The sequence below is a fragment of the Ixodes scapularis genome, unplaced genomic scaffold (genome assembly GCF_016920785.2).
Source record: "Ixodes scapularis isolate PalLabHiFi unplaced genomic scaffold, ASM1692078v2 PGA_scaffold2__306_contigs__length_199485367, whole genome shotgun sequence".
Lineage (NCBI taxonomy): Eukaryota > Metazoa > Arthropoda > Arachnida > Ixodida > Ixodidae > Ixodes > Ixodes scapularis.
Genome location: NW_024609857.1, coordinates 118731935 through 118752709, shown reverse-complemented (window position 1 = coordinate 118752709; position 20775 = coordinate 118731935). Strand labels below are relative to the sequence as shown.

General features: G+C 51.4%; 3 protein-coding genes across 3 annotated transcripts; 2 read left to right on the top strand and 1 right to left on the bottom strand.

Moving 5' to 3' along the window:
- Positions 1-3026: 3026 nt before the first annotated feature.
- LOC120844065 lies at positions 3027-4307 on the top strand (the record flags this gene model as incomplete). The annotated part of the gene is made up of 2 exons (XM_040215664.2): positions 3027-3249; positions 3745-4307. Coding segments are annotated over 2 exons (786 nt in total), but the record flags the coding sequence as incomplete, so codon positions are not given.
- A 1891-nt stretch (positions 4308-6198) lies between these two features.
- On the bottom strand, positions 6199-8134 carry LOC115316674. The gene is made up of 3 exons (XM_040215694.2): positions 7951-8134; positions 7011-7219; positions 6199-6537 (listed from the first exon to the last, which is right to left on the bottom strand). Exons 1-3 carry the CDS (start codon positions 8114-8116, stop codon positions 6505-6507), a joined length of 408 nt encoding a protein of 135 aa, XP_040071628.1. The 5' UTR covers positions 8117-8134; the 3' UTR covers positions 6199-6504.
- Positions 8135-12001: 3867 nt separating this feature from the next.
- Positions 12002-12703, top strand: LOC120844064 (uncharacterized protein K02A2.6-like). The gene has a single exon (XM_040215663.1). The coding sequence runs from the start codon at positions 12002-12004 to the stop codon at positions 12701-12703; it is 702 nt and encodes a 233-aa protein (XP_040071597.1).
- Positions 12704-20775: the final 8072 nt, after the last annotated feature.

The following is a 20775-nucleotide window of genomic DNA, read 5'->3' as shown; positions in this document are numbered from 1 at the left end:
CTTGTCACAATCGAAGGTCATTTCGTCGAGACTTTCACGCTGATGTAGCCTAAAACACTTTGCACAACCAATTTCGTCCACCGCGTCGACCGCGACAAACCAGCCGCCATGTTTTTAATCCAGGATTAAGAAACAACCAAAAGCAAAGCGCCCAATGTTGAGCGCTTAAGTTAAGCGTAGTTTAGTGCTAGGTTTAGCGATAAGCGATTTTGGTGCAACCGAACGAAACCTAAACTTAGCTTAGGTTCCCGGCTAAGCTCCGCTTTGCGCTAAGCGGCGTTGGTGCAACCGGCCCTTAGTTGTCTACGATTCCTACTCGAATTTTCCGGAAGTTTCTGAGCTGCCGGACACGACGTCTAAAACAGTTATTGACGTTCTGTCAAGCATTTTTTCAAGACACGGAATACCTATGGAAGTATGTACAGATGGAGGACCACAATTCACTGCACGAGAGTTCACAAATTTTGCTGCGCGTTTTGACTTCGTGCATGTGACCTCTAGTCCTCACTTTCCCAGGTCCAACGGCCTCGCCGAGAAAGGGGTCCAAGTAGTAAAGAGGCTCCTAAAAAAATGTCTACATTCCGGCGAAGATTTTTGGCTAGGTTTACTTAACTATAGAGCGACGCCACTCGAGCGTGGAGAAGCGCCTGCAGAGCTACTGATGAAGCGTAGGCCGCGTACTCTTCTTCCAGACTTCACAGCCCGGCCCGCTCGCGCCGTGCGCAAGCATGCTCAGAACTTGCATCAGGGACACCAACTACCTCCACTGGAAGATGGTGATTGCGTTAAAGTCAGAGGCCCCAAATCATGGGACACGAAAGCGCGGGTGGTGGGCAGCGGAGGGCCGAGATCCTACCGAGTTTACACAGAAAGGGGACGAGAAATGCGCCGGAATCGTCGACATCTTTTAAAAATTCAACAAAAAGCCTCTTTTTCAGATGAAAGTGGTTCTGACGGGTACGAGACTGCAGACGAAACTGTGCCACCACAGATGACTCCTCCAGGAAGCGGCCTTGGTAGCACCAGCAGTCAGCATCCGGAAACCCCACCATCGCCGCCGCCGCCCCGAAGATCATCCCGACGAGTCTCTCCGCATCGTCTAACCTATGACGAGAACTTAGAGCAAGAGGGATAGTTTTCTTTTGTGTGTGTTGTGTGTGTGTAATGTATATATGTGTCAAAGTTTTATTTCATTTTTTTTTTTTTTTTTGCTTCTAACACGACCAAGCAGCACGGGGGGCTGGCTTCACGTGCGAATAAAAAAGGGCACGCGCTGTTCCAACCGACAGCAGCAGCCATGGCCACACCGATTTGCTTCTCTGTCCTTTTTATCTTTTTGTATTTAAACGATACAAAAACTACGGCGCTTCCTGGCATTCCTCAGACAAACCACATCTTCGATCTCTCGCCAGCTTAACCTGGCCACTAAAAATTTACTTGGCAGAGAACTGCGGCGCTGCATTATATCGACTTGCTAGCCTAGCCTTGTATACATAGCAATCACGCAGCTTCCTTCTTTCTTTGTTTTCTTTTCTTGAATATTTCCTTTTCGTCTTCCTTGTCTAAAAAATATGACATCTAATTTTTCCCTCTCACCCGTACAAGGTTCCCCCCTCCCCCGTCGATACGTCAGTTCTCCGGGTGCACGCCTGTGGTTCCTTTTTGTTTGTTATACTTTACCATGCCCTTAGCCCTATTTTACTCTCTTCAAGGGGTATCCACACGAAGGAGAACTCCGCAGACAGATGTCGTGACGTCAACATCCCGGGAAACTCCGTCCCCGGCTCCGCCGCGTGCACTTGCGGAGCTTTCGTGCTGTCAGCACAAGGCCTCCGCGCCTCCGCCACGGAGGAGAACGCGCCGCGAGGCGTCAAAAAGGTATGACGTATGTCTCACGTGATGCGCGATCCGCGGAGGAAAGTGGCGGATTTCTCCTTCGAGTTGATACCCCTTCAAGGTTTATCCGCACGAAGGAGAACTCCGGGGACAGATGTCGTGACGTCAACATCCCGGGAAACTCCGTCCCCGGCTCCGCCGCGTGCACTTGCGGAGCTTTCGTGCTGTCAGCACAAAGCCTCCGCGCCTCCGCCACGGAGGAGAACACGCCGCGAGGCGTCAGAAAGGGATGACGTATGTCTCACGTGATGCGCGATCCGCGGAGGAACGTGGCGGATTTCTCCTTCGTGTGGATACCCCTTCATGAACATGCTATTGTCACGCCCTTGCTGTTCACATTTTGTTTTCTTATCTCAGTAGCTCAAAGGGGTATCCACACGAAGGAGAAATCCGCCCCTTTCCTCCGCGGAGCGCGCATCACGTGAGACATACGTCATCCCTTTCTGACGCCTCGCGGCGCGTTCTCCTCCGTGGCGGAGGCGCGGAGGCTTCGTTCTGTCAGCACAAAAGCTCCGCAGGTGCACGCGGCGGAGCCGGGGACGGAGTTTCCCGGGTTGTTGACGTCACGACATCCGTCCGCGGAGTTCTCCTTCGTGTGGATACCACACGAAGGAGAACTCCGCGGACGGATGTCGTGACGTCAGCAACCCAGAAAACTCCGTCCTCGCGGCTCCACTCGACGCAGAACTCCGCGGACGGATGTCGTGACGTCAGCGACCCGGGAAACTCCGTTCTCGACTTTATACTTTATACGCAGCCGAAGCTACAAGCGCGAGCTCCCGGCTTTCAACATCCCTGCCAAGCACGCGCACTCATGGAGTGCAAGCGCTGTTCAGGGCCACATGCTCGCACTTGTAGCATCAGCTGCGTTTGGACTTAAGCTGAAACGAAGTGTAGCATCCACACGGACGGCGAAGAGTCACGAGGGATATCAGTGTTACCAGCCGAATTTAGCGGTCGCACTCTCAACAACAACGTTCGGAGCACGCTGAACAGAGCGCGAGCGCCGTAGTTTTGAGAACAGGAAAATGGAGGCGCAGATGAAGCGGCGGTATGCCGTTATGGCAGCAGCGCTGCTAGAAACGGACGACGACGACGTTCTACCCACTAAAAGAAGGTTCTGGGTGAAAGATTGGATGGAGAAGAAAGAACTTGGGATACAGAACCAATTGTACGAAGAGCTGCTAGAAAGCGACTCCATGGAATATCGAAGACTCCTTCGGGTGCCCCATGACATCTTCGTTGAACTACTGGCCCGCGTCCGTCCGCGAATACAGAGGCAAACGACGAACATGAGGCGTCCTGTGAGCGCGAAGACCCGTCTCCAGCTGACACTGCGATACTTGGCATCTGGTGAGTACGTGCTTGTTAAAATCAGTCACCAATTTTCTTTGTGCTGCTGCGATTATACTGGGAAGGAACCGAGAACCGATTAAGTTGAAAAAGAAACAGTCAATTAGGATCCTTCAAAGCTGGCGTGTCTAGCTTACCTCCAGCAGCGACCAAAAATAGCAGTTGTCCATAGGGTATCAAAGCATTTATCTGTCGGCAAAAAATGAAGATGTATCCGTGTCATTTTGGACACAATTTTTTCATTAGCTATAACAATTAGAAGAGCATTATTTTTTATATTTATTTTAGCTTTACTTATTTCTTACTCAGGCCATCATTCGGAGCTTGAATGTTCATTGTTGAGTGGTGGGTGCTTGTGCAACATCCATAAGTTAGGGGTCATATCCTGTTATCCAATAATTTTCCCGAGATAAAGATAAATGCAGTTGCAATTAGAGCTTCTTTAGCGTTAGCCAGAATGCGCAATAATTTCTTATTTGTTTTTTGATTTTTTAGGGGAATCCCATCACTCCCTGAGCCGACAGTTTCGCGTCGGCCACAGCGCTGTGAATGACATAATTCACAGCACGTGCGCTGTGATCTACGACATGCTGAAGGACGAAGAACTGGCAGCACCCAAGTCGACGGACGCCTGGCTGCGGGTGGCTCAGCAGTTCAGCGACCGGTGGCAGTTTCCAAACTGTGTGGGTGGCATCGACGGGAAGCACGTCGCCATTATAAAACCTGCAAAGTCCGGAACTGTTTACTATAACTACAAAAAAACGTATAGTATCCTTCTTTTTGCACTTGTTGATGCTAGCTGCAAGTTCCTGTATGTCGACGTCGGGACGCCCGGCTCCAAGGGAGACGCTGCCATCTGGCAAACCACCCCTCTTCAGAAGGCAGTCACAAACAGGAGTTCTGGGCTACCAGACCTGGTAAACATGAACACTTCGTCTGGGCTCCAGCTTCCACCAGTGATCGTGGGGGACGACGCGTTCCCTTTATCATCGAACTTGATGAAACCCTTCGGCGGAAACAGCCTAACACCTGAACAGAAGATCTTCAACTACCGGTGAGTTTTATTAAAAATCGTTAACCACATACCTCTTAAATAAATGTTGCCCGAACCCGCTTGGCATAGTATGGTGTGACCGTCTTCATGGCGTCGAGGTAATGTTTTGGCCTCCGGAGTACTAAGACGAGGGTTTGAACTATGGGTGGTCTCTTCCCCGAAAAGTCTTTGGGGTACACGTGTCGCTCATATCCTCAGTTGCTTTGCGACGTAGAACCCATATTTTTTTTCAGTATGGTTAAATTTTCGCGTATTGCAGTTTTATGGATTTCAAACGCACAAGAAAACGAGGTGAAATAAACACGCAAGTAGGCACAACGAACAATGACGCACCCTTGTCTCGTTTATCAATAATGATATTCGCCTTGACTACACGTCTTCCTGTTTCTGCGGGATAAGTGAAAGGAATGAAATCAGCTTGGTTGCACATACTCGTGCATACCCAACGTCTTGTCTGTGATACATTGAAGTTTTCAGTGCACAAATTTGACTCTAAGGTACAATTTTGATGCAAATGACTGCAATTGTTTTTATTTATTTATTTCAGGTTGTCCCGAGCGCGGCGTGTGACCGAAAATGCGTTCGGTATTCTGGCTCATAGGTTTCGGTTCCTCTTAACCACTGTGCATGCTAGACCAGCGAGAGTGCGCACGATGGTACAAGCAGTGTGTGTTCTGCACAATCTCCTGAAGGGACATCCCGACCAACTCGAACAACCCAGGACAAGCAAAGAGCCTGGAAAGAAGCCAACTTTCTTCAGCCTCAGGCCGTCGAAAGCTCGCCCCGGAGCCCTCGCTGTAGCTGTCCGAGAGAGGCTCTGCAACTATTTCAGTGGAGAAGGTGCCGTGCCTTGGCAGAACAAAGAAGCTGGCGTTGACATCAGTCACCTTAGGAAGCAGGCGACCGTGTCGGTGCCTCCAGGCATTTAACACCCTGTGAAACGTTGCCTTGCGCAGCTCTACGAAGGACTGCAGTTCAACATCATTCTTCCTTTTTTGTTGTACTATCGGGGAAAAATGAAATACGAACAGAGGAGCGCGTGGCTCTCGGTACAGGCTGCGCCACCTGGAAGTGAGCCTAGAGACAAGGGTGTGTAGCCTACTCCGATGTGTGTACGCCCTTCGATCGGCACTCCCCTAGCTTCGGCATTGCACCGCTTGGTGCCCTGAAGGCTATCACCGCTATCGTTGCTCGCTCGACGTGTGCGGCGCGAGGAAGCTCGCCGTAGCTAGAGCGCGCGCTGGCTGAGCGCGCGCGCAAGCTGCTACTAGCGGCGAGCTTCCTCGCGGCGCACGTGTCGAGTGAGCAACAATAGCGGTGATAGCTTTCAGCGCACTAGAGGTGCAATCCCTCAATGCCTAAGCTTGGGAAGCACCGAGCGAAGGGCGTATACTCATCGGAGTAGGCCACACACCCTTGCCCCTAGGCTCACTTCCAGGCGGCGCAACCTGTACCGCGAGCCACGCGTTTTTCTGTTCGTATTTTATTTTTCCCCAATAGTACATGCTACATTTTTTCTGAAAAACACGGAATCACTTTTCGGACTGAAGTTTTTATGTGTGCTACCATGGAACAGAAGGAAAAGCTAAAATCATTTGTTCGTCGAAGTTTGTTTACGTGCCAAACTTCTGTGTGTTCGAGAGGAACATATCGAAGCGAAACATTAGCAATACTTAAAATCGACCCGATGCAGAGGGGGTCAGCAGCTTGCAACTTGCTGCAAGCTCTCTGGTAATATCTGCAATAATAACTTACATTTAAACGTAAGGATCTAAGAACTGCAGTGTTATGCCATGTAAAGGGTATTACTCCAGAACAATTGCTTCCAATGCGATGGAAAAAGTCAGACGGGTACTTTGAGACACGTTTAATCCAAGTGTGCAGCGATTGCAGACAAGACCGATATCTGGCATCTAGCCCTCGCTGCCAGAGACATCGACCGTAAATATTCGGCCACCACCATGCCAAACGCAGCACTGTCATCTGGTGCTGGTTGTGGTGCTTCCATGCACTCTGTTAGCCTTGTAAGGGCTGCCGTCCTCTGTTCCATGAGGGACAGTTCTGCTCCGTGCACCCTCCTTTTCTTGGGAGGTGCAGACGCCGATTCTTTTCCTGTCAAGGAGGGGCCTGCCCCAGAGGCGGCTCCAGGACTCGGTTCAGGGCTCTGTGCTGGGCTGAGCACATCTTCCGGGCTCCCCTCGTCAGACTGCTGCAGCCGCATGCCAACACAGTTGCTAGAAACCCGCACATTATTGTGTCATAAATACAGCTGTGTCTTTAACAATGACCGCGGGGGGGCCTGTCATATGAAATATATTTTGATAAAGGTGAAAATTTCCAACTGTTTTGTCACCTCCTCCATGGTTTTCTTCTTTCTGGTACCCGCCTGTACGGTAAGGCGTACAGGTATAATAACAAAAGTACAAGGCAGCAAAGAAAAAGCATTTCTTCCCACTTGAGGACATTGTAATAAGGCTAGAAGCTGGTTACTCTTTGACTCACCAAGCTATAGAGAGAGGTAAAAAAAAAGGACATCTATAAATAACTGCTTGACTGTAATCATGAGGTTGAGATGTTTCGTGTTTATCCATTTCAGCATTCATCTCTGGTTTTAGTATGTAAAATGTTCCTTGCTCTTATTTACGTGCCACCGCAGTCATGCATGATTGGAAAATTTCGGATGCACAAACACATATAGCACACTTACCCTGCCCAGAGGAACTCCTGCAAAGTCGAAGCTGGACATCCCCATCCCTGCTCGAGTTGTCGCTCCATCCAGGAAGCGCATGGCCGAAAAGAACTTCCATTTTCCGCTGTAGGCTTCGTCAGCTGCCTGGCCACTTTTTGTTTTCAAAATCTTCTTTCTTTCGTCTCGGTACGTTCTTCTTTTATTTTGAAGAAATCTTTTCAAAAAATCTGTTCACAATAAAAAAAAAAAAAGAAAACCGTCAGAGCTGGGCAAGCACAAGCCACACTATTTCTGTGAAAGCTGTGACACTTGCAATTTGATTAAATGTATAACCTTATAATTAATACGTAACTTTAGCGAAATATGCCTGCTCGGGCTCGTTCGCTACCGGTGAGAGCACCTGGATTGAAAACTCGCACTGCAGAACCGCAGGCATACATAAAATCCCCTGCGCACAGTTGCGTTTGAGTGCGTTTGACTGCGTTGCGGCTGCGAGAAACCAGGACATCCCTGCTTCTTAAAGCTATTCCTTGAACAGAACGATCTCACCAGCCAGTTTGACAACGCCTTCACTGTCACAATGCATCGAGGGAACTTTAGTCTTTCTGCATGTGCGACAAGCTCCCTGGTGCTCTGCGCGTGTAGAGCACGAGACGGCACGAACCGCCTCGTGCACTCTAGCCTACCTCCTGTGAACTAAAGTTATGGCGGTGTCACGCACGCGCTGACCACTTGGTGAGATCGGTATTCCACGCCTCATACGAAGCACAGATGTGCTGGTTACTCGCTTTAGTGTCTGGACGCAACGCAGTCGAACGCAAATGTGTGTAGGGGCCTTTATCCGCACGCTCTCGTGATGTGATTTGACTACAGTCAAGCGTCCTGTGAGATTGTGATAGTGTTTGAATCGTCAGCAGCCGCAGAGCGCATTTATGCACTGAACAAAGACGTCACTCACCCACTGTGTATGGTGCAAATTGCGGGAACCGTGCGAACGTCTCTTCGGCAATTTTCTCCCATATTGACGTCTTGAGGTTGGTCTTTGAATACAGTTCGCTGCTCATGTCCCACAGTGCAGGGAACTCCTCAACGAGAGAAATTAAAAAAAAACGATGCGTCGTCATTAAACTTTGCCATTCTACCACCGCACTGCAACAACAATAATGGAGGAGGCGATTTCTAAAAGCGCGTGAAGAACACTATGGCCCTCGTGGCCAGACGAAGCAAAAGATTATCGCTAAAAGCATCTAAATGCAAACTACTCCGCGGCCGACCTGCGGAGCTCTCGTGCTGACAGAACAAACCCTCCGTGCCTCCGCCACGGAGGAGGACGGCGCCGCGAGGCGTCAAAAAAGGATGAGGTATATCTCACGTGATGCGCGATCCGCGGAGGAAAGTGGCGGATTTCTCCTTCGTGTGGATACCCCACCTCCGCTGTGGAGAAGGACGGCGCCGCGAGGAGTCAAAAAGGAATGACGTATATGTCACGTGATGCGCGATCCGCGGAGGAAAGTGGCGGATTTCTCCTTCGTGTGGATACCCCTTTAACGGCCGGGTGTGGGGCCGTGCATGCAGCTTTTTTTATCGCTCTCAAAACCAACGCTCAAAACTAGGGTGCCTCGATGTTCTTCTGTTTAGAGTGATGCCATCCTTTGTAGTACCCGATGCCGACAGCACGCGCTCACGGGAAAAATACAAAGAAATCGACGAAAACAAAATGTCGCCATAGCACAGTCAGCGCCACAAGCGCGTGCAGGGACACGCTCTTTCACGCGCTTCTGTACAAAAAAGAAAGATAAACGTGTGGGACAAAATGGCGAGATGTCTCCACCCTAAGCAGAGCGCACATGGAGGCACACTACTCAAAACGCTCCAAGATGAAAAAAAAACGGTTTACTAAAACAAGTTTCAGGAGCTCCGCTCCGCATCCCAGCGTAGCGGGTTGCGCATGCGCTGTTTGACAGCTTAGAGCGGCGCGGAAAATGAAAACGATCTACTAAAACTTCAAGCAGCGTGGGATCAAAAGCAAGATGGCGTTTGCTCCGTCTTTGCTGGCTTTCCCGCCTTCGATGTCAGTTCGTCTCCAGCAACGCTCGGAGATCGGTGGCGACGTGGGATCGACATATTCGAGAATCTGTTGACGGCGCTCAAGGTCAAGGATGCAAAGCAAAAGAAGGCTCTGCTGCTCCACTACATCGGTGAGGAAGGCTACGACGTGTACGCGTCGCTCGCACCGTTGACGGCAACCCCACCCAGCGTAACCACGGCAGTTACCACTACGGGGCAGACCGGTCAAAGCGAAGCGGGAAGCACCTCTGGATCACCAGATGACTAAGAAAAAGGAAAACAGCTGCTCTACGACCACTTCACGCCGAGGGTTAACCGAGACTACGAAATCTTCAACTTTCAAAAAACGACCCGACAAGATGGTGAGATCATCGATGCCTTCTAGACGCGCCTCCGTGCGATGGCAAGGCACTGCTCCTTTGCGGACACTGACACCGAGATAAAATCTCAAATCGTACTCGGTACGTCATCCACGAAACTACGACGTTTCGCGCTCCAGACCTACGAGACGCTTGAGAAGATTCTAACACAAGGACGGACGTACGAAATCACCTCGCGAGAGCTGAAACAAATAGAGACATCCGTGACCGACCAGGTAATCACTTGATGCGCAAAGACAAGTCTCGGAAGTAGAGATCCACCCACACGTCAAAGCAGCAACAAACTGCAACTGAAAGAAAGTGTTTCAACTGTAGTGGACTGTGGCCCCACGAGCAAGGAAAGTTCTGTCCAACAAGGAACAAAACATGTAAAGCATGCAAAAAGCGGGGACACTTCGCAGACGTATGCCGAGGAAAAAGCCAACAAGGTGTACCCAACATGGCTCGCAGGTTGGTTGAGCACAGTTCGGGCTCTGATTCGGACGACCAAGCTTTCACGCTACAGCGCAACAACTCAAAGGCTCCAAAAGTTACGAACTGACCATTGGTGACCGTGACATTGACTTCATCGTGGACACAGGAGCTTCGGTCAACGTCATCAGCCATGACACGTACAGCAAGATCCCAGGCAAACATACCCTGAGTGGCCCAGTAACAAACGTGTTTGCTTGCGGATCAAGAACAGAACTTCCTTTAGTGGGCAAGTTTTCTGCTAAAGTCTGCTACAAGGACGCCAAATTGCGGGATACCATATTGGTGACAAGGACGCCAAGTGAGTCACTGTTGTGTTTCAAGTCCCGAAGCTCTGGGACTTGTCTCAATCGTGTACAAAGTTTCTGCTGCAGAGCATCCAAGAGACTTACCCAGAGCTATTCAGAGGACTAGGAAAATTCACAGGAATTGAAGTGAAACTGCAAATTGATCAATTAATTCCACCAGTGGCGCAGAAGCTACGGCCCATCCCGTTCAACATACGTGAGCTGCTCACAAAAGAAGTACGGCCACTGGAGGAGCTCGATGTGATCGAGAAAGCCTCGGACCCCACTACACGGGTCTCTCCCATCGTCGTTGTGCCAAAGCCACATGCACCGGACACTATTCGGATGTGTGTAGACATGCGCCGAGCAAACCAAGCCATCAACAAAGAGCGGCATGCATCCCCAACGCTGGATGATCTCGTCACAAGCTTCAATGGCGCGTCTGTCTTCGCGAAACTAGATCTCAACGACGGATACCACCAGCTAGTACTGCACGAGGACTCCAGATGATCACAACATTTGCAACCCATATCGGACTCTACCGATACAAGCGTTTGAACTTTGGAATTAATGCTGCTGCAGAGCTGTCCCAGAACACTGTCCGACAAGTGCTCGCTGGCATCCCAGTAGTCATTAACATCAGTGATGGCATATTAGTGTATGGAAGAACAGACCAAGAACATAATGACTCGCTGGAAGCTGTGCTAAGACGCCTCAGGGATTGCGAACTCACGCTCAGCCCGAAGCAGTGCTCTTTCTCCCAACGGGAATTGACATTCTTTGGCCACATCTTCTCAGCGAAAGGAACGCAACCTGACTCGGCAAACGTCCAAGAGTTTCTTAACGTGGCCCCACCAAACAGTCCAGCAGAAGTGAGGAGCCTTCTGGGCATGATCACCTATTCGGGAAGATTCATCCCCAACCTGGCGGACCTCACCGCACCTCTTCGCAACCTCACAAGGAAAGATGTTGACTGGCAGTGGACCACGCAGCATCAGGCAGTGCTGGACAAGCTTAAGGACACACTCACAAGCAGCCACGCCCTGGACTACTTCGACAGCGAGAAGACCACCCACCTAGCTGTGGATGTAGGTCCGCAAGGTCTAGGAGCCATACTAGCACAGGGAGATAGTGACGAACTCCAAGTGATCGCCTACGCAAGCCGTAGGCGATCACTTTTCTTTTCTTTTCTTTTCTTTTCTTTTCTGACGGATCCGGAGCGCAATTACTCCCAGATCGAAAAAGAGACCTTGGCTGTCGTGTGGGCAATCGAACACTTCACAGTGTATCTGTATGGGATTCAGTTCAACCTTCACACTGATTACAAGCCCCTGATCAGCATTCTGACCAGCCCATCTGCACGACCATTTGGAAGAATCGAACGTCTCTGCCTGAGGATTCAGCTCTACAACCTTGCAGTACATCATCAAAAGGGCACAGAGAATCGATCTGACTACATGTGTCACGCCACCCGCTGAAGTTCACTCGGAATGGTTACAGGACAGATACGCTTCCTGATGAGTATCTTCTCTTCCTGTCACAGGCAGCGATACCAAAAGCGATGACGACAAAACAAGTAATCGGGGCAGCAACAAAAGACTAAACCAACTGCCAGCTACGACAAGCCATTCAAGCCAAGGGTGCAGAGAGACATCTCCAGTGGAGTGCTATCACACTTAAACCCTGCAGACACCTTGAGACAGAGCTTGCCGTGACGCCCGAGGGCATCATTCTTCGAGGCACAAGGATCGTGCTGCCAGCAGGTATCCAGCAACGTGCCGTTGAGCTTGCGCACAAGGGCCACATGGGCATCGTAAAGACCAAGCAACTCCTCCGCACCTCGGTGTGTTTTCTCAGGATAGACATGTTGGTCGAACCAGCGGTGCAAAACTGTATTCCATGCCAGGCCTCTACACCCATATCACATCGTGATCCTGTGGAGCCAACGCCTCTCCCTTATGGGCCATGGGAAAACCTGCGTGTCCAATTCGCAGGATCGTTTCAGAATGGAAAGTACCTGCTCATTCTTATCGACGAGTACTCGCGCTTCCCATTGGTGGGACAAGTAGCCTCGACGGATGCGACCTCACCTCTGCAATTCCTGAGACGAACATTCGTTGAAATGGGCATCCCTAAACAAGTCAAGAGCGACAATGGGCCGCCTTTCAACTCAAGCGAGTTCAAGGAGTTTGCAGCCGAACTGGTATTTAAACATCACAGGGCGACACCACTTTGGCCTGAAGCCAACAATGAGGCAGAGCGCTTTGTTCGAACCTTAACCAAGGCCATCAAGCCTCTGCTTGTCCAGGGAAGAGATTGGATGCCGGGCATGGATGACTTCTTGATGTGCTACAGAGCAACCCCACGTGCCACACCTAAGAGATCTTCGTACGAACTTCTCTTTGGCAGGCAGATGCAGACGATACTACCACGACCCCAAGACAACGGAGTGAACCAGGACTTCAATGTGCGTCAAGATGACGAAGCCGAAAAAAGGAAATCTTAGCAATACACTGACGAGCGACTACATACCCGACAACACTCATTGAAACAAGGGGATATAGTAATGTGCAAACAAAAGAAGCAGCACAAGCTAACGCCTTACTTCGACCCAGACCCCTAAGTGGTGACAAAGGTTCAAGGATAAAAGATCACGGCGAGACGACGAGAAAGAGACATAACTCGAAACGCAGGTTTCTTTAAGAAGTGGCACGAGAAAGTGGACGATGAAGATGACGATCTCCATCCTCCAGCTGAAGACACCCCAGAGCAAGCAGGAAAAACATCGGAACGGCTGGACAAGACGACCGTCAGGAAACAGCCAGTCGATACTCTTCCAGAGCTTCAAGAGGGCTCAAGCCCCCACGCTACCGGAACTGACAGTGAACTGTTGAAAGTGTTTGAACCATGATTTGCATTTCACTTTTACCTTCTTTCTTTTTTCACACCACGCCTAAGGTTTTGCTTATGTCATTAAGGTAGGGGGGAATGTTGTGTTTCGATTTCAGTTTCGATATTTTAGCAAGCCGTTCTGTAAACCGAAGAAAGGCAAGCGAATCCAAGGGGATCCATTTCGGCCACCCTGCGCCCACCAACGGGAGGCCAGCCTAAGCCAACAGTGCGCACGGCTTCGGAGGGCAGGCTACCCTTCAGATTTGATTTTGGCTACCTCGCAAAAATCGGCTACAAACCCCCGGGCCAGGCCAACCGCCGAGACTTCACCCATCACCAGAAGACCAGCCTGTATTTCATACATTCACACAACATCTCACCGCCTAAAAGCTCTCGCCTCAAGATACGACACAAAAGTGCTTTTCACGTGCAAATCGAGAGTCGGCGAAATGTGTAGAGCCGTCAACAGAGAGGGACCCCCACAACCCAGCTGCACCAAAAAACACGCAAGCAAGTGCACCGCCTGCATGACGGAGAAAGTGTACGCGACCCCCTGTCCTGCGAGGCCAGGTACATCGGGCAAACGGGGCGATGCCTCAACGACCGACTCCTAGAACATCGAATGGACGCCGATAGAGCTGCTTCGGATTCTCAGCACCCGATCGTCATTCACGGGAGAAAATATCCCGGCTGCGCTCCTAATTTCGCCGGCACGACAGCCATGGAAGGCCACTGCGAGCGAGCCGGGAGATAAATAATTGAGACCTATCGGATGGCGACAAGCCCGCAAGACATAAGCACCCCTTCCATTTCGCTCTCAAGAAAGGAGATTATCTTTCTGAGGCCCACAATGGAAGCCGAACGCTGACAGACTAGGCAAGGCGACAAGGTCACCGGCAGAAGCGGCCTTTCCTTCCATTCCGTTGTCCCGCACCTCCAGTCGAGCCCTCCTTCGCTCCTCTCCCTTCCTCGTTTGGCAACCTACTCACTTCCTCCGCTTCCTCTTCTTTCCCCAAGATTTCCTTTTCCCGTACTCCCACGGAGCGGGCGGGTTTTGAGCTTGAAGCCGAAAATAAATGTTGTTGAAGATGAAAAATTGTCCTGTCTGTATCTTCCCTTATTGTCTCCACTTTATAAATGTTTAAAAAGCACCAACACGCTCAAATAGTACAAGTTTAAACCTCCACGTGAGCTTCATGTCTATGTCTTGTCTTCAAACTAACAGCCTATCACCCGACTTCGAACCCACAAGATTTCATGCAGGGGGCTTTGCTCGTCTCCCGGCGGGCCCTCCTGCAACTACGCCTCCGTACCTTTGGATTGTGCGTGCGGAAAAACCTGGCCCATTCGATGATTTCTCAACTTCTGGGGTTCTAGTCGAACAACTGGTCGTCCAATCATCAGATCATGCAGGTTGCCCGGAAAGAGGTGTCACGGGAGTTGCGCTTCATCAGAACCACCGTGATCATGAGCAGAATATTCGGGCCTACATACGGGAGGAACCCCGGATACATCTTCCTGCTACGGGAGGCGGACCGCCTCATTGAATCATCCTGGCCCAAGGTGATCCAATCTATCAACCCCGCGCGAGCAGAGAACTGCCGGGCGGTGTACAGTCCCCCAACCATACTCTCGGACACGAAGTTGTCCACCAGTACCATGAACCTTCTGGCCAAGGAACCCAAGTGTGCGGCTGACGGGCACTTTTCAAGGTTGGACCAGCTCGCTGCTGCACATCAAGTCGCGGCAAGGATACCAGAACAAGATCGACAGCAGCTCCTAAAAGCTGCTGTCCAAGCTGTCTGCAGCCGGCCGGCACCTCGCTCTTCTGGATCCGGCGTCACTCGGTCCGCCGTGAAGGCACTGAGAGAAAAGAACCTCACTCTACTGCAGGCAGACAAGACAGGAGAGTTTGTTGCTCTCGAACGGGGAACCTTCCAGAAAAAGGTCTCCAATGCCCTAAACAAGAATGACGTCAAACTGGGAAGGCGACCATCGGGTGGGCTCCGAGCCAAAGTGGAAGAACTTTGTGAGAAACATAACCTGCAGAAGCTAAAGCGTTCCGTGGGCTCCCCTTCCAAATAGTACCTTTCAGTATTCTTCTCAGCAAAGACCTACAAGTTTGAAATTCCCATAAGATCCATAGTTTCGGAAAACGGATGCTGGCAGAAGCATCTCGCCAGGTACCGCCAAAACCACCTCTCGACCTTCACACCACCTCAGCCATTCAGGATTCAGGCCTTTCTGGACGAAGTCAGGAGTTCGAGCAGCTTCTTTTCGAACTTCCCGCCGTTTTAGCACGTTTTAAAAAGAACAGTGGCCATTCTAGGGCTCACAAGTTGCACAGGCGTGTATTACCACCACCGAACACGGCTGACACAGACAGATCATCGTTTCTACCGGCACGTATACTGAAAATCGGCGCCCGAAGACCTGGGTCGGCGGTTAGGCCTAGAGTGGCTACACCTGGCCTCGGCGGAGAAAAGCAACCCGCGGCGGCAACGGATGAGGCTCTGCAAGCGCCTACAGCAGACGGGAGCGCGCCGTCCTCGACGCCGCTCCAGTCGCTGAGCCCTTTTTGATGACACGTCCAGCTCACGATTGAATTCAGTCATGGCTTCCCTTGCACAGCAACCAGCTACATCACCTGACGCCCTTATCGAACAGACCCAAGATATGGATTCTCAGGAATCTCTACCTGGAGGAGCGAGCCAGCATTCTTCCACTCCAACCTGGACGGCGGACGACACGTTGGAGATTCCACCACCCAAAAAGGTGAAGGCCGCCCCGGTCCCCTCCATTAGTCCTTACCCGACCCTCTCTCCCGATCGATCATTCCGCGTACACATTAGACCAACCGTGAGGTTCGATGTCACCGCCGTTCCCACAAAATGCATACAACATGTTATAGACCAGTGCCTTGGCACTCGGGGATATCAAGGGTTCGTGATCCACAAGGCCTCGAACACCATAACTGTGCACCTTGCCTCTATAGAAGACGCCGATAAGATCTGCGCAATTAGCCGAATCCCTATTAATGCCGACAACCAACTGTCAGTCCAAGCATACTTCGCATCTGGGCCCAACGTGCAACGATGCGTTGTATACGGCCTAGACCCCACCGACTCTTGTGCTACGATCATACAGGACTTGAAATTCCAGACTCACACCGTGCTCGCAGTTCGCCGCATGGGCGCTAGCACGACTTACCTTGTCACGGTACAAGGCCCTCAGACCCTACCAGAAAATTTTTATTATAACGGATGTATTATACGCCCGAAGCTCTACCGGCCCCGTGCTGTGTATTGTTATCGGTGCTATCAACTGGGGCACCTGCAAAAATATTGTCCAAAAGCAACCGGTGACCCTGAAATGACAACATCAGAGGGCCAGCCACGCTACCGATGCGGCCTCTGTAAGACTGATGAACACGAAATAACATCTTCAAAATGCCCGACCAAGCAGAGGGCCTCAGCCCGTGCGCGAGGCCGCCTCAATAACATCTCCGCGCCACTTATTCTTTACAACAGTTTACAACAGTTTACAGTTTACAACAGTTTACAACACAACAGTACAACAGTTTACAACAACAACAGAAACCTAAGAGCCCCTCCACTTCCTCGAGGAAAGCGTGAGGGCCGACGCTGGCCAAACGCGACGGCGGATCCGTCCTCGCGATTGGCCAGCGCCGGCCCTCGCGCCTTCCTCGAGGAAGTGAAGGGGCCCTTCAGTTTGAGTGTAGTTTGAGTGAGGTTTCTGAATTCGGCGGGAGTCCGCGGAAAACACGCAGCCAGAGGAGGCAGAGGAGACAGCATTAAAGGGCCCCTCGTCGTATGCCGCCGCCCTGAAGAGACCTGGAAAGAGAGGTCGTCAATCGGCCCACCTCACCTCTGGGAATCCCCCAGAGCCAACCGGAGTTCCCGTGACACAGGACGATCTGGATACAGAGATAGCGCAGTTGTCACGGCAGATCGAATTTCTTCGCCAGAGGAAGGCGCGCGTCACGGCTCGTCGTAAAGAACGCAGAGCTACGCCACTACATGCAGGCACGCAAATATCGCCTGCTCCTATGCACCTCCAGACGGAAAACACGACCACCTTTGATCCGGCCAATTGGATGGCCGTACTTGACACCCTAAACAAATTGAAACAGCTGTTAGAGACTTGCCTCCGCCATGGCTAAGTCTCAACAGCAGCCGGTCGTCCTACAATGGAATTGCCAAGGGCTCCATAACAAAGTTGGAGAACTCAAGACCAAGATTCTTTTCGGCAAACTTCATGTGTGGGCGCTCCTCTTACAGGAATCTAATAAACTTAGCGCTCTCCCACACTTCATTGGCTATCACACCCCTTCGATTCCGAATAGACGAACAGGCTCTCACTCAGATAAACCAGGAAAGGCGGCAATATATGTCGCAAACCATGTCCCTCGAACACTGGTGAACCTCCAGAGATGGTGTAATCAACAGCAAGAGGTGGTTGCAGTCTGAGCACGCCCGGCCAAAACACCCCTGCTTCTTGTGTCATCATATCAGGACCACCTATTCAGGCATTCCCATACTCATAGAAGATTTCAACGCCCCACATACCTCGTGGGGATACAACTACAATTCTAAAAGAGGTGTAAAAGTCTATTAAGTTTTTACCGACTCCAACTTTACATTCCTTAACCATCCCGACGTGGCAACTATCCCAGCGACCCGTACTCATGCACCGGATCTCACATGGTGGCTAGGGCCCGGATCTCCTTCGTGGACACCTGAGCCAGATGCGTGGGGTAGCGACCATTCTCCTATCTTAATTGGCGTACACACAAAGCACCTGGAGAAACTGCGCCGCAAGATCAGAGTCACACATTGGGACAAGGTCCGTTCCAACGACCGTGCTTACTCACTTGACACCATGACCCTCATATCGACTCTACAATCTATCCTCGCAGACACTACAACCCTTACGACCGTAGACGAGGACCATCCTACACCCCACATACCGCTACTCAAGCTGTGGGCCGAGCGCCGCCAGGCCAAGCTACAAGCCAATCGTAACCCCCTGCAACCTGAAGGTCGCGCCTTGGTCAATCAAATAACTGCGCGCGCTAGACGACACGAAAAACGATTCACGCTGCCGGTGGTACGGCTGGTGTGACAGCCTCGGCTCCGGGGCTGGGAACAAAGCCTTATGGCGAACCTTCCGAGCCATGGAGCGGGGTGGCCAACAGGCAGACCCATCGGCGAGCATTCGGCTGGCGCTCAACCTCACCCCCGAGGAGTACGCGAAAAATGCGGCAGTCAGTTTCTTCCCAAACCACCAGCAACCTCCGACCGACCCTCCTTCGAATGAGGCAATGGACACTTTGGGCCTCACTGATCCGTTTACGAAAGCAGAGCTCATGGCCGCCATTGAAGCAACAAAGAAATGCTCGTCCCCCGTACATGACAATATCCCGTACGAGCTGTTCAAGAATTTAGAGGGGGAAGCCATTGATGCCCTCTTCCAGGTGATGAACCAAGTATGGGCCGAGGGCATCATACCACCCGAATGGAAACACTCGGTGGTGGTGCCTATACCCAAACCAGGCAAGCCACCGACCAGTCTTCAGGCCCTCCGACCTATTTCCTTGACACCAACTGCTTCTGCAAGCTGTTTGAGAGGATGATGACTACTCGACTATCGTGGCGGCTAGAATGCCACAAGAAATACCATCCCACTCAAATTGAATTCAGAGCGAATTTGGGTACGGAGGACGGCCTGGCCGTCCTGGCGGATGAAGTTCTACATGTGTCGCCCCACAGCCCCCTAGTGCGAACAGTGGTGGCAACCGACATTTCCAAGGCATATGACAACATCCAACCCGAAATAATCATCAGAAACATGGAGACCCTCGGCCTTCCCAAGTAGGTAACAAAAGTGGTACACTCCTTCTTATGTTCTCGGACATTTTCGGTACGGGTGGATGGACAACCAATTGGCTCCTTCACATCAAACCGCGGGGTACCGCAAGGCTCCGTCCTTGCGCCCCTGCTTTTCAACATTGCACTCATGCCTCTGGCATGGAGCGTACAGGACATCCCCAACATCAAATTTCTTATTTACCCAGACGACGTCACACTGTGGTCTACCCACAGAGACCTCAACACGCAACAACACTTACAGGAAGCTCTTGATGTCCTTCACGCATATGCGCAGTCCGCTGGACTTGACATTTCTCCCCAAAAGTCCTGCTATACGCAGGTGGCCAGCAAGTCGGGCAGGAAATCGGCCTCCAAGTCCAACTTTCATCTCAAGATCGGTCCAGCGACTATACCTGGAACTGAAGAACTGAGGGTGCTTGGGCTTGACATCCATCAGTCTGGCTCTGGTACCCACTGGCTTCAAAAGGCAAAAAAATCGTCGCCACAACTCTGCACTTGATTCGCAGAATCGCACCAAGGAGCGGCGGAGCCCGGACTGAGCTGGCCCGCCGCCTCGTGCGCTCAGTTCTCCAACCACGTCTTGTCTACGAGGCTCAGTTCCAAAGACTAACCTCTCAACAATGGGCAAGACTTGAGGTGGTCAATAGAGATGCCATGAGAGCAACCACGGCACTCCCTCGTCTTACCCCGATTCCAAAACTGCAAGAGTACGCTCAGCTCAATACTCTCACGGAGCTGGTGAACCAGCGCGAACAAGCAAGAATACTCAAACGCAAGCACATTCCGGCTGCAGCAGCTCTTCATTCCTACTTCTACGGAGGGCCTCCCCTGACTGACACTGGGCGACATCCCACCGTGGTGTGATACTAATATCACCACTAACAAGACAACGAAGCTTCGCCGAAGCGACCAACCAGCTCCAACCCCTGAAACCAGCATTCCTCAGGGCCAATGCGTGGTCTACACGAACGCGGCAGTTCTGCCGCAGGGAGGACGGGTCGCCTTCGTGAGCCCATCACACCCCGGGATTCAAGCCACCTGTAACTACAAGTCGGACACACCAGACTCTTTGTTACTAGAGCTACAAGCTATACACGACGCGATCAAAGCTGTCATCGGTCTGCCAGACATCAAGGAAGCTCACATATACACTGACTCGCTAAATTCAATTAAGCATCTGAAACAAGTTACCCTGACGCTACAAATATGTCAGCAGATCCACATACTACACCAGAAGACAACCATCAACGTAAAAGTTCACTGGGTGCAGGGGCATAGTCAAGACCATTCAAACCTCTTGGCTGACCACCATGCCCACCACACTCAGCCCTTACTTGACCTCCCACCCGCTTCCCTCCCTTCTGATCCCGGTCCGACCTCATAGCCCAGAAAAAACTCCTCAGACGGGACACACGCGCTTTAATCCCTCCGTGTGTCTGCTCCCTTCCCCGTAACCTTTCCCGGGTGAAGGAAGTTTCTCTCCGGAGGCTTCCGAGCTGGGGCGGCCCTAACACCTTCCGTTACCTGGACCTGGGGACATACATCTGCCCACCCGGGAACCTGCCCTAAGTGTCCGGCCCCTGTGGCTACGGCGGATGCTCATCATCTGCTGTGGCTCTGCTCCGGGACCAAGACCACCCGTGAGGAGACACTTAGCGAGGCCGGACTAAAGGGCCACCCACACAATAACTACACCCAATGGGTGAATGACAACAAGTATTACAAGTCGCTTTTGCAGTTCCTGCACGACGCTGGACTGCACTCCTCTCTTTAC

Bases quoted from the DNA above. Each gene is read 5' to 3' on its own strand.
- LOC120844064 (XM_040215663.1), top strand. From the start codon at position 12,002: ATGGGCATCGTAAAGACCAAGCAACTCCTCCGCACCTCGGTGTGTTTT.
- LOC115316674 (XM_040215694.2), bottom strand. From the start codon at position 8,116: ATGACGACGCATCGTTTTTTTTTAATTTCTCTCGTTGAGGAGTTCCCT. The intron at 7,220-7,950 runs GTGAGTGACGTC...TATTGTGAACAG, and splicing joins ATTTGCACCATACACAGTGG to ATTTTTTGAAAAGATTTCTT. The intron at 6,538-7,010 runs GTAAGTGTGCTA...GCGGGTTTCTAG, and splicing joins CAGGAGTTCCTCTGGGCAGG to CAACTGTGTTGGCATGCGGC.